We start from the raw sequence: 11,363 nt of genomic DNA, 5'->3' as shown, positions 1-11,363 counted from the left end.
CTTTCCAAAAACGTCTTTTTTCCTGGTTTCTCTAGTGATAAAAGATCAGTCTCTCTTCCAAAGAAGTTGGATTTTGTAACACAATACTGAGAAAATTCTCTATTTGCTCTTGAAATTTGGGCTCTATTCTTCTTGGGACTGATTGATCCGGCCCAGGTGAATAATACGCTGAGTATTGAATTTCTCAACTCATCATTTGAGTTTTCTTTACTCACTGCTAATGTTTAATTCAAAGTGGTAGATTTGAGGTGGGTTTTGTTATATTTTCGATGATTGTGGAGGTAATTGGGCGTGAAATCTAGCTCGCTGCAGGTCGCTTCTAGGGAGAATAGAGAACCCTCGAGCCTGGACGCCCGCTACTCACAAAAATGTGAGGTTGATACGCCTTTAATTAAGGTCATCACGCGACCATTATCTACAGTTATTCTTTTCGTCTAAAGTTAAGCGACTGTTAAATTTTCGTTTTCTCTCACTTTCCAACACGGAAAAAATTGAAAAGAATGGAATATCGAAGGAGCTATTGTTTCGCTAATTTTAGCTGAATATTGATAGACACAGAGAGGCAAAGAGACGTCATAAAAGGTCGCCTAACGAGTCATAAACGGTCAAGTTCGCTATGATAATAAAACCTTCAAACTGCGTCCAAAAATAAAGTTGACGCTCAACTTTGACAACAACAATGAGTACTCATTTTTGTATTTTTTATTTCGAGAAAATCTCTTTGCATTTATTGGTTTTCTGATCAAGGTACAAAGAAATACGGAAAAATGAGGAACAGGGGTAAGAGGGGAGGGTATTAAATCCCAATCTGGGAAAGATTTAAAGTTAGGGGAGAATTAGAAAGTTGGAAGGCAGTAACTGTCACAAAAAGAGGATTGAAAAAGAAATTGTAAAATTTTGTACAAGAGCAGTTGCAGATAATTTGGAGGCAGGACAAGCGCCGCTCCTGGAATTCTAGAGTTTTGTGAAGTCGCACAGGCAGTCGTAAGGAGTCTTTACTCTAATTAGCGCGAATAAAAACGGCTTACGACAACGCCTAATCCTTGCTGGTCTATTGTGAGCTGCAGACAATCTTGTGAAGATCTGAAGCGCTCATCAAGTGGAATGGAAAAAGTAAATCGAATTTTAAAGGCGAAAAATGGGGGAATAATTTAGCATCAAATTGAGAATGATCTAAAGAAAAAATATTACGGAATATGTGGAATGACTGAAGTCTTAGATTGGTCTGGTTTTTGGGGTATTTTGAGGTGAAAACTTTTTGGGGTACATTATTTCTCTAAAACACAGGTGGATAACAGTAGGTCAAGCTTGAGTTCTCGGAACATTTTTGTGTGAGTTTTCAGAGTATATACATAAATCACGGAAATATAAAGAATGAGTATATAACCTTGGCTCGTTAATTGGAAACTGCTTTTATAAGCTGTCGGTCGTAATATTTAAACTGGAGGAGGTAGAGCCACAGTCAACTGTAGCGGTATTTGGAGGCTCTCCAGACTTTGGGGCAATGTTTGAGACACCTAAAAATAATCATCAATGATGGAACAAAAAAGGCGATCTTACCGTTGTGTTTCTCGAGGCATGTCGCGCTTGGGTGTAGGATCTGGTCTTCGTGGGCCTTCTGGAGGTCTCTCAGGCATGGAAGAACCTGAGCCCAAGTGTAGCCAGAGTAGTGCTCGATTGAGTCGTCCCATCCTTTTCCGTGGAGAATGTAGTTGGAGTACACGCAGGCCGCTGTAGCGATCAAGCTAGGTGTGTACTGCACCATTTTGTAGTCGATCAGAGCTACGTCACTAACAGATGAATAATTTGACTGCGTCGAGAGTCCAAGAACTTACGAAAGGAATCGGGCGAGTTTGCTGACTTGCGGGTCGGTAGTCTGGAGAGCCCGAATGAATCGGTTGAGGTAGTCGAGTGGAGTAACCGCGCAAAGATCGAAACCAAGAGTCTAATGAATACTTGAAGTTAAAATACAAATAAATCATTACCTTGATCATGAGGTTCTCCATTTTTAGAACTTGTTGCCTCGTGTAAGTATCGTCCGTAATATAGACGAATTCACTGACTTCCGGGGCGTAAATCTCTTCAAATTTACTAGAGAAAAATTAGCTTATTGATTCAAGAATAGACGAACCTAGAAATCAGCATGGCGGCAGTTCCAACGAGTTGGAGCTTTCCGCGAAGAACTGACATTTGGCTCAAGAATCGGTCCATGTAGTTGACGGCCAGGTAGATGGTCTCATCAACCATGCGATATTCTTGAGCAACCTAATTAAAAAGTAGACTTGATGTATAAAATTGAATGATATTACCTCCATCATCCAGTCAACGAGAATCGATCGCATTCGGGCATCCAAGTCATTCTGCTTTCGCATATAATGAGGCTTGGGGCGCGTTCGCAATTCTGCTTCTCGGAGATGAGCGTCGATCTCTTGTGCGTACTCGGCGCACATGGATGGGCTCGTTGATTTGTCATCTGGAAAAAGGAAACAATGTTATTTCGCTCAAAATTTATCAGGATTTCTCACCTAAGTTCGGGATGACGATCTGACACCTCCTCGATGTTCTCGGGCTCGAGTGGATTGAAGAGATCTCAGAGGGGACCATGGGCGACTCATGAACCTAAAATACTTGTTCGAGGGGCAAAAAGAGAGAGTTCGCTTACAGTTTCTTTCGGAGCAGGAACAGAAGGAGCTGTCTCTTTTGGGCCAACAGTTGGCTTTGAATCGACATCCTGAAAAATATTTATGCGACTGTTCTTTCGACTGATGTCTAACCTTGTAGACCTGCACTCTATTCGTCGGTTGAACTGCTTTGAGAGGCTTCAAAGCTTCTCTCGTCGTGGTTTTCACATTATTAGTGATATTGCCCAGCGCCGCCCTTGGCGCATTGGTCGATGTCTGGCCAAATACTTTAGCTTGAAGAGGAGCTGAATGTGAGCCTTCAGAATGTTTGTTCATTTTAACTTGATTGGAGTGAGAATGCGTAGAATCAGTCAAAGACATCTTGCTTTCGAAAAGCCTTTGTAATGCTTGATGAAAAATGAGTAATTTCAATAAGAATTAAATAACTGGCGGTAAGTGAAGGTTAAATGGAGATGGATAAATGATTCTCATTGCAATCAAAAACGCTTACCTGTAGTATCCATTGGCTCAGACACCTGAGACGAACTAGGTTCCCTAGTTACGACTGATACTTCCATCTGTGACATGATTGCTGTGTTGGTTTGTCGTCTGAGTTAGTTGTTTGAGTGATAGAGCTGATAGATGTTGAAGATTTTGAAAGTTGGTCACTGATCCCACGAATCGAATAAATGCGCGATAAATGAGTTTAACTGGGGCGCGATTCGTATGACGAGACTAGATTTGAGCTATGTCCGCTTCAATGTTCTATAAAGAGAATTGAGAGTTAGAGATGGATTACGATATAAAACTAAATAAATATTCAAAAGTATAAAAATAGAATCAACAGTCGTGAAGAAAATGGTATCGCTCATAACACACAAAAGAAATAACAAAAACGTGCAACTTCAAGGCCATCCCATGAGTCGAAGAAGCTGGCATTTGAGCATTCGCGATTCGAAGGCGACGGTGTTCCGCGCATCTCTAGCCTCGGTGCTCAATGGGTCCACATCACGTGCTTTGATCTCTGAGAATGGAGTTTAGAAAACTGAAACGACCGTCTAGAAAATTACCTCGACCGAACTGTTCACAGATTTCCAAAAGTCCAAGCTCTCGAAGAGAATGTTGTCTGGAAGAAGCGCCAGTTGCTTGGACATTGCCTCCAGCAAGCTCAAGAAGCATCGTTTCACATAAAACCAGGTATCTGTGCCCAGTTTCTTCTGGAAAGGCTCAAGACTTTTGATGACTCGCGATATGCCGAATTCGTAGTTTCCTTTAGAGCAGTAGAGTGTGCCAATTACGAGGTTGACGATGCATAAGTGGTACACCTTCTTCTCTGGAAATTCGTAAGCAAGCTGTTCTTCTTCTTTTTCGATTTGTCGCATGAGCTCTTCTGCTTCTTCATTTTGCGATGTCATGATGTACGAGACGCACAAGTTGGCCAAAACAACCGCTTCTACGTTGAGGATGCTCTGATTCTCCTTTTTGACGATTGGCTCGTAAAAACCAGCAGCTTCTTTGTATTTATGAGGACTTGAGTTTTGACCGTTTTCTTGCATAAACAGAACATGCGCCACGTTGAGTTTCCATGTGTCGTTTTCATTTCCGAACTCGACGGACTTTCGGAAGATCTTCTCCACTTGGTCGTAGTTTTCTTTGTCCCAATAGATCTTCGCTTGCTGCATAAGCACTGGAATAAATCGGTCTAGCTCGTCATCGTATGCGTGGACAGCTTTCTTCAATGCATGCTTATCGTCAGATTTTTGAGCTTCCTGAATTGTCTTCAGGTATTTTCGAAGATTGTCAGTTTGTCTACAAAGAGAGAATTAAATTCGGGTACAACTGACTTGAAAATTACCTTGATGCCATTTGTTCAAGACGCTTGTATGCTTCATCGGGGCTCTGCTCAACCATAATGACGGCATGAACAAACTCTTGTTGAAAGCGATCCATAAATTTTGTCACTAAGTCCGGATTCTCCGCGAGGGTATCTGCGGCAAGACTATAGTAGCCAAACTTGAGATAGAGAATGATCAGATTTGGGAAGGTCATTGGAGGGGCAACGCCAGAAGCAAGTAAGTGCTGCAGCTTTTCAAAGCCTTCAGATGGTTCTTCTTCCATGTTGATGAGAGCTGAAGAATAAATATGGAGCGCAAACGAATTGAATGAGCATACCAGAATTATGAAGCGTAACTGGATCAAGTTCTTCCTCTGCTCTCGGAGGCATATCTGTAAGTGCTTCAGCTGCGGCGTCGATGTTCGCTGGGCCCATGTTGTACTCTACCGCCGCCTTCAGATTAAACGCTTCAACTAGTGAGGTCTCGTGCAAGATCGCCGTGTTTCCCACACTCCTGACGTCGATTCCTTCCGTAGCAAGACCAACAGAGAGTTCAGGGTGGTCTTTTATGCCGCGTTCGATGATTTCAGCGATATTCTTGAGAGCGTGAGAGTATTGCTTCATGTTGAAATAGCAGAGCGCGATGTTGTAGCTCAGGTGGGCCTTGACGCCTTCTAATTGAATCGCTTGTTGGAATTTTTCGATCGCTTCCGAGTAGTAGCCTTCTTTATATAAAATACAACCTTGATTCACGACGGCTTCGCAGCTATCTTCGCCCTGCTTCTCGATCAAACTCTTGGCGGCGGCAGGGGTGTGCATTCGGCCTGAAATCGGGTGTCGGGCCGACCGAGGGCCGAGCCGAAACGAAAAAATCAGTGTTGGGCCGGCCGAAAGCCGAGCCGAGCCGAGGTGCCCGAAGTGCCCGAATCGGCTTCGGCTCAACTTTCGGCTCGGGCAATTTGGGCTAATTTTCGGGCATTTCGGGCAATGATTTTCGGAAAATTAATATAAATCTGAGCTCAAAAAACAACCGATTTTGAGGAAAATCGGCCAAATTTCTGATGGCAAAATTTTGGGTTATCAATTTATATGGTTATTGGTAGATATCAGTCGAAGAATCAAGCACAGATCTCTGTAAAATTCTTTCTTACTCTCTAACTTTGGCCGGGTGCCCGGTTGCCCGAAGATTGGGCCGAATTGCCCGAATGCCCGAGCCTGCCCGAACCTGCCCGAGAGAATTTCAGGTCACCGGCCGACCGAGAGCCGAGCCGAACCTGATTTGCCCGAAAAATTTGTCGGGCAGCCGAATGCCCGAGAGCCGAATGCACACCCCTGGGCGGCGGGTAGATCATCTTCCATGTACTTTATCGCCGCTTGAAGCTGCTGGACTCGTCCTGAGAACTTAGGGGACTGGACAGCGAACGAAGCTTTCATGGCTTCGTCATACTTGCACGCTTTGTAGAGACACATGGCAAGGTCAAACTTGTAGTCATCATTATCGGGACACAGCTGGATAAGTCTGTAGTACACGCCCGCGGCGGACTCAAACTGCTCGGGTACTGCTGCCATATGATATTTGCATGTGGCTACAAGATAAATTACGCACTGTTTGTGCAAATAATATGAACCCATCGAGAGTCATAAATTTTTGAGATTAACAGCGACTCACCAATCAATGAAAGAGCAGCTCGAGATTCTTGTCCAGATCGCTTCATTTCTGTCTCGAGAATGTTAGCCGCCTCTTTGTAGTCGCCATCAGCAATCAACTTGTACACAGTTGAGGTGTATTCGCCTTGCTTCAAGACACGAGTCATGCCAGTTCTAAAAAAAAATTCGATGAGAATCTGCTGGTTCAGTTGACGTTTAGTTTGTTGAAGAAAGTAGTACCATGGTTGTTTTGTGTGGGGAAGTAGGAGGAGAAAGAACAATCGGGTTGGATTTGCTGGGTTCAATTTTGAAGGACAGTTTTCACGTGGCATTAAAGTGGAACTTGCGTGACTCGCGCAAAAGCGGCAGAAACTTAAATAAAGTTTCGTTCTCTGAGGAGTGAAAACAGATGCTCTGGAAGAAACTCTTCGCCAAGCTCATTGACGATCTCGGGCCAGACGATTGCGCCCACTTGATTTCCGTCGTAATTACCGATCAAACAAGGTAAGCCTCGTTGTGACTAGAAAAAAATCAATTGAAATAGAAAATATAGAGGGTAAATTACCAGAAGATCCATGCTCGCTTGTGCAGAGAGAATCCTTCGCTCTGCTCTACAGAATTTGACGTGAGGCAACTGTCTAGCTAAATGCGTTATCGCGCGATGCATGACTTTTGAGTTTTCATCGCTGGAGTCGTACAGAAGAGTCACAACTATAATTTGATGACTCTCGATTCAATAAATACAAATATTACCGTTGCCAGATGATTCCTGCTCTTCAACATAATTTTCCGCGTCCAGATCGAAAATTGCTTTCGACCTCGTCTCAGTCGTCGTTATTACTGCTTGCGTTAGGAGCATCTGTTGAAGTCTTTGTTCACGATATTTTTCAAACTCTTCGTCATCGTCCAGATCGCTCAGATCAGAGTTCTCGTCGGTTTCCACGTCAGTAGGGGTTATTTGGCCAGGCACTGAGCCAGTCTTTTGAAATTCTTTGTAGTCGTTGATGACACCCTTAGGCCTGAATTGTCCGCGTTAGTGAATGAAAAAGTGAATCATCGGAGACAAAAGAAGGATAGATGATTTAGGTCATCCTCGTCTGGCGAAGTCGCGAAAAGGATGTTCGATTGTTTGAGGGAAAATTTACGCAGCTGAACTTACCCTGTTTGAGGGGCCTGAGGATTGTGTCGCTGTGATGCGACATTTTTTAGAGGTCCGTTTTCTTCCGGTGCCTTTTTGGTTTCCTCGTCTTCATCGTCGGAAATGTAACATTGTACTTTCTCGCCTAACAGCCGGTCGTCCAATGACAGCGCCATTTATCAATCTGAAGTTTTCTCTCGTTATTTGTCGAGCTAATTTGATTATGTTCTGGACAGGAATCTGTTATATTGACAGAAAATTTTCAGAGTTTTTCTCGAAAAATATTTCAGTTTGCGATCGGGTAGAAAGTCGGGCACACTTTGAAAACTCATCGATGTTCTACCCGAGAGGTCGTTTTTCCGAGAGAAACCTTTTATCAAATTGATAAACGGGTTTATTGCTTTGGGATGTTCTAAGCGTTGTGGCAGTAACTGGAGTTAATTGAAAAAAAAAATATTTGATATACTGCCTTATTTGGGCGATAAAAGGTAGCTTTTCTTTTACATCCTAAAGGCACAATCTTAGCGGTTGTTTTTGAACAAAAAGATAAATAGTAAAAGTTCAAGCTACTCAGAAGAGCTCTTCGTCGCTAGACAAGTCGTCGAAGGCGCCGAATAGGTTCTTTGAGACGGAGCATTTCAAGCTTGACTTTGACTCGGCTTCGGGCGTGCACTCGGTGAACGACATATCCGCTGCGACGCTTTCTTCCTCCTCTTTTTCGGGTTTCTCTTGGCGAGATGAAAGTGGACTAAAAGAAAATTAAATACGAAAAAACATTCACGCGCTCATTTAAATAAAACAGGGTCAAGAGGTCAACCAAGAAGATCCCTATCGCAGCGCAACAGTATTTCTTTCCCAGGCGCCATTTATAAGGATCAATAATCTTGATTTACACCTCGTTCTGTAACTAAAAAATGGGTGTGGTGTTACCTGACAGCCGGACTTTTCATCGGACTGCCGCAGAGTGGGGTTCGATTGCCGGTGAGTGAGGCTGGACGGCGATTCGAAGAAGGCGTTATTGCAGGCGATCTATTTGACGATTTGTTACAGTGCAACGGAAGAGCAATGTTACCTTTGCCTGTAGATGCCAGGACTCATGTTGTTGGCATCTTCAGGGTTATTGTTGGTAGCCCTGCGTGTAAGGAGGAGAGTAAGAGTCTAAAAATAAGTTATGAAATATATTGATTAATAAATACGAAAATTTCAACCAAACCTCATCCTGATGAACCTTGGGTTTGCCTCTCCACATGCTCATTATGCTCACGAAAGGTTCCTTGATCTTTTCAAAGATGTTCCTTCCCAAATAAGATGGACTCTTAGACTTCCTCGTTCTTTTAGGAGACGGAGGAAGATCTGTATCGTCCAACGATTCTTGCGTGCTTGACTTGGAAAGTGTGCCCGAGGTACCGAAGGGAATCGGTGATCCCTTGCGTTTGCCCGGAGTCTTTGCTGCCGAAGGGTCTTTAGTCACGGAATCATCGACCTTGCGCTTCGGAGTCAATGCCTTGCGAATCTGTTCGTGAATCACCGTCTCGGTCTTTACTTTTTGCGAGGAGTGCTCGGCACCCTCAAGGGAGACTTGTTCTTGAGAAAATCTTTCTGCCAATCGAGCTGCGAAAAGAAAAATGTTTATGCAAATGCAAATGCGAAAATGCCTAACTTTGATAATTTAGAAGAAAGAAAAACGCATGCACTAAGAAATTGGGAAATCTTTGACTTACCATTCTCCTCATGATATTACTCTGCAGAAGTTCTCTGCAGGAGGGTCGCTTCAGATGATCGGGCTCGAGCATCTTTAGAATCATGTCTGTCATGTCGACATTTATGAAGGGCTTGGGCGTCTCTCCCCAGTCTGAGAAGGGATCGCCGCTGCGGAACTAAATGAGGAGTTAAAATCATTGAAGGATGAATGGATGAAAGTACCTTTTGCCAGAGATCGCCATTTTTGGGAAGCTCAATGTCGCAAATCGCGCCAAGAACAGTTATCCCAAGGCTGAATACATCAGCTTTCGTGGTGTACTCGTTATTGAGTAGCTCAGGAGCAAGCGTTCTAGTGGAAATTAGCCTAATTATCTTTCACTTTATTTGTACCTGTTGTCACCCTCGGTAAGATCTCTGTTCTTGCCGTCGAGTTTTGTGAGAAGCCCAAAGTCGCCGATTTTATATCGACCATCTTGTCCAATGAGGATGTTATCAGCCTAGAATTCATTCGTAAATCTCTATTCATGGTTGTAAAAAATGGCTTTTTGTTTCGAAACTCAGGATTCGGAGAAGAGACAGAGGCAATGTGCCAACAATTTAGCTCTGCGTTAGCGCCCCAGGCCGCAGCGGCGCACTGCCAATCAGATGGTGAAAATTTTCCGCTCGCAGTTCGGTTTGGCGGTATAGGCGCGCGGGCTCAATAATGGGCTACCTCTGGCGGATTTCAATCGCAATCTGCGAATTACGTCACGGATCCGAAATAACGTTAAATAAAAGGGATTCACGCCTGCTCCGCGAAAATTTGCCTTTGGAGATAAGGCGATTTTGATGAAAGGCGCGAAATCTTTCAAAGCGAGTTTGGAAGTCATTATTTTTTCCTTACCTTTATATCGAGATGGATGTACTGGTGGTCGTGGATGTGAGCAAGACCAGTCAGAATGTCACACATTAAGTTCCACGCCATCACATCATCAACAGGCTTTTCATCCATGTAGTGCTGAAGAGAGCATTGGCATAGCTCGGTCTAAAGTCAATTATATTCCTGTGCTTCTGAATCCGCTCTTACCTGGATGTAAAGGAAGCCTTTCTCCTCCCAAGCTTGTTCGAATTTTAACAAATTTACGTGCGGTGGAATCGCTTCGTGAGCCTGGACTTCCTGCAACATCTGCTTGCTAGAAAGCGCCGTGAAAATCAATTAAGAGCCCAGTTTAGAGTTATTCAATTTCTACCGGCAATATGTCCGTTAGCGATCCGCAGCGGATGCAGCTGAACGGATTTGCCGTTGAAAAAAGTTGAAATTAATTCAAAATAGAGATCCCATACCAGACTTACCGCTGGTAGACAGATAGGTACACTTGGTGGCTTTTCTTTATCGCTACTCGTTTGCCATCAGTTTTCTTCTCGGCTTCGAAGACCTAGGAACTTACTGACCAGGAGTATTTTTACACCAAAGCTACCTGGCCGAAGTCGCCCTCTCCAAGCTCTCTGATCTTCCTGAAGAATTGATCAAAGTAGTCCTTGTCCTTTCGCGGGACGTAGCTGCTTTGGTAGAGTAGGGGTGTGTTAGGGGTTTCGAAAGAGATAGCCTTGGCTGTTCCATCTCCATGGAGCGAGTTCGGTGTTCCCAAGTCAAGTCGTCTTCGGGCAAGCTGGTTACTGAAGGCAGTTTAAATACGTTGTCCTTGTTGATTGCAACATTTGTCCTACCTGAGCAAGAGACGCTTAGATGAGAGGGACTTTTTAGAAGCAGATCCTCCGTCCTCGAAATCCTCTCCATTTTGCTCCATTCTGGACCGCTTGGATCGCTTGATCGACAAGCTCTTGGGCGTTTTCTAAAGTAAGGTTTCGCAGGGTCAATAAATTTCTAGCGCAGGTGTTCCAATTTTATTAGACAACGGAGGGACTTAGCGTCAAATTTAACTCGCGAGCGGGGTAAACAAATTAACCTGCGCTCGACAGCTTGGCATAAAAAAATCTTTTGAGAAGTGGGCTTACCTGGACATGAAAAACTGGTCTCGGCACTGGGGTTTGGTCCTTCCCATTTTTGCTCCGACGATCTCCTGACTTAGGGGTGAATGATAACGGTAACTCGAACTTATTCTGGCTTGTAAAAAGGCTTAAGAGTTATGAAAAGAAATCATAAACCCATATGATCTCCGAGTCGTCGATGAAAAAAGGGCTTGGAATCTTGAACGCGAATTCCGGCGCTGGAAGATTTCCCGGTGATCCAAGACCCGAGGGCCCGGGAACGTCCTCGGGCTTTGGAAGAGAAGACATCGAATCGCTAGAACTCTGCGACGATGGATCTTGAGAATTGCGAACTTCGGCCTTTTTCTCACCGCTCTTGGAACGGAAAAGTCTCATTTCCAAACACACTAGAAGGCGAAAATAAATTATCAAAAATAAAGTGAAAAATTCGTAC

The 11,363-nt window shown here is 43.9% G+C and overlaps 4 protein-coding genes across 4 annotated transcripts in view; all 4 read right to left on the bottom strand.

Moving 5' to 3' along the window:
- Nucleotides 1-690: 690 nt before the first annotated feature.
- On the bottom strand, nucleotides 691-3,386 carry LOC145699933 (cyclin-A2-like). Its single transcript, XM_081777197.1, has 10 exons — nucleotides 3,133-3,386; nucleotides 2,775-2,926; nucleotides 2,663-2,731; nucleotides 2,526-2,619; nucleotides 2,310-2,473; nucleotides 2,132-2,265; nucleotides 1,986-2,091; nucleotides 1,836-1,945; nucleotides 1,561-1,790; nucleotides 691-1,517 (listed from the first exon to the last, which is right to left on the bottom strand). The coding sequence occupies exons 1-10, from the start codon at nucleotides 3,206-3,208 to the stop codon at nucleotides 1,414-1,416; spliced, it is 1,239 nt and encodes a 412-aa protein (XP_081633323.1). The 5' UTR covers nucleotides 3,209-3,386; the 3' UTR covers nucleotides 691-1,413.
- Nucleotides 3,387-3,416: 30 nt separating this feature from the next.
- Nucleotides 3,417-6,483, bottom strand: LOC145699921 (intraflagellar transport protein 70A-like). The gene is given in 8 exon segments (XM_081777182.1): nucleotides 3,417-3,645; nucleotides 3,692-3,718; nucleotides 3,721-4,430; nucleotides 4,477-4,750; nucleotides 4,794-5,248; nucleotides 5,786-6,041; nucleotides 6,125-6,276; nucleotides 6,343-6,483. Coding segments are annotated over 7 exon segments (1,986 nt in total). The 5' UTR covers nucleotides 6,270-6,276; nucleotides 6,343-6,483; the 3' UTR covers nucleotides 3,417-3,526.
- On the bottom strand, nucleotides 6,307-7,416 carry LOC145699951 (uncharacterized). Its single transcript, XM_081777221.1, has 4 exons — nucleotides 7,262-7,416; nucleotides 6,856-7,121; nucleotides 6,668-6,813; nucleotides 6,307-6,622 (listed from the first exon to the last, which is right to left on the bottom strand). Exons 1-4 carry the CDS (start codon nucleotides 7,414-7,416, stop codon nucleotides 6,476-6,478), a joined length of 714 nt encoding a protein of 237 aa, XP_081633347.1. The 3' UTR covers nucleotides 6,307-6,475.
- Nucleotides 7,417-7,810: 394 nt separating this feature from the next.
- Nucleotides 7,811-11,363, bottom strand: part of LOC145699938 (putative protein kinase DDB_G0291842) — a 69,225-nt gene continuing 65,672 nt past the window's right edge. The window contains exons 2-13 of the mRNA XM_081777202.1: nucleotides 10,937-11,035; nucleotides 10,649-10,773; nucleotides 10,399-10,597; nucleotides 10,274-10,356; nucleotides 10,008-10,113; nucleotides 9,825-9,965; nucleotides 9,332-9,438; nucleotides 9,164-9,290; nucleotides 8,962-9,117; nucleotides 8,313-8,398; nucleotides 8,171-8,269; nucleotides 7,811-7,988 (exon numbers count right to left, since the gene is read on the bottom strand). Of these exons, the coding sequence (XP_081633328.1) occupies nucleotides 7,811-7,988; nucleotides 8,171-8,269; nucleotides 8,313-8,398; nucleotides 8,962-9,117; nucleotides 9,164-9,290; nucleotides 9,332-9,438; nucleotides 9,825-9,965; nucleotides 10,008-10,113; nucleotides 10,274-10,356; nucleotides 10,399-10,597; nucleotides 10,649-10,728 (1,362 nt within the window). The 5' untranslated portion in view covers nucleotides 10,729-10,773; nucleotides 10,937-11,035. The remainder of the gene's footprint in view (nucleotides 7,989-8,170; nucleotides 8,270-8,312; nucleotides 8,399-8,961; nucleotides 9,118-9,163; nucleotides 9,291-9,331; nucleotides 9,439-9,824; nucleotides 9,966-10,007; nucleotides 10,114-10,273; nucleotides 10,357-10,398; nucleotides 10,598-10,648; nucleotides 10,774-10,936; nucleotides 11,036-11,363) is intronic.

The sequence above is a fragment of the Oikopleura dioica genome, chromosome 2 (genome assembly GCF_907165135.1).
Source record: "Oikopleura dioica chromosome 2, OKI2018_I68_1.0, whole genome shotgun sequence".
Classification (NCBI taxonomy): Eukaryota; Metazoa; Chordata; class Appendicularia; order Copelata; family Oikopleuridae; genus Oikopleura; species Oikopleura dioica.
Note: the sequence above shows the minus strand (reverse complement) of the source record. Positions and strands in the feature narration are given on the sequence as shown.

Excerpts from the sequence above, each read along its gene's own strand:
- LOC145699933 (XM_081777197.1), bottom strand. The coding sequence starts at position 3,208 with ATGTCACAGATGGAAGTATCAGTCGTAACTAGGGAACCTAGTTCGTCT. Across the intron at positions 2,620-2,662 it reads TTCCTGCTCCGAAAGAAACT|GTTCATGAGTCGCCCATGGT; the intron begins GTAAGCGAACTC and ends CAAGTATTTTAG. Across the intron at positions 2,092-2,131 it reads GCCGCCATGCTGATTTCTAG|TAAATTTGAAGAGATTTACG; the intron begins GTTCGTCTATTC and ends ATTTTTCTCTAG.
- LOC145699951 (XM_081777221.1), bottom strand. The coding sequence starts at position 7,416 with ATGGCGCTGTCATTGGACGACCGGCTGTTAGGCGAGAAAGTACAATGT. Across the intron at positions 6,814-6,855 it reads GCAGGAATCATCTGGCAACG|TTGTGACTCTTCTGTACGAC; the intron begins GTAATATTTGTA and ends ATCAAATTATAG. Across the intron at positions 6,623-6,667 it reads AAGCGAGCATGGATCTTCTG|TCACAACGAGGCTTACCTTG; the intron begins GTAATTTACCCT and ends ATTTTTTTCTAG.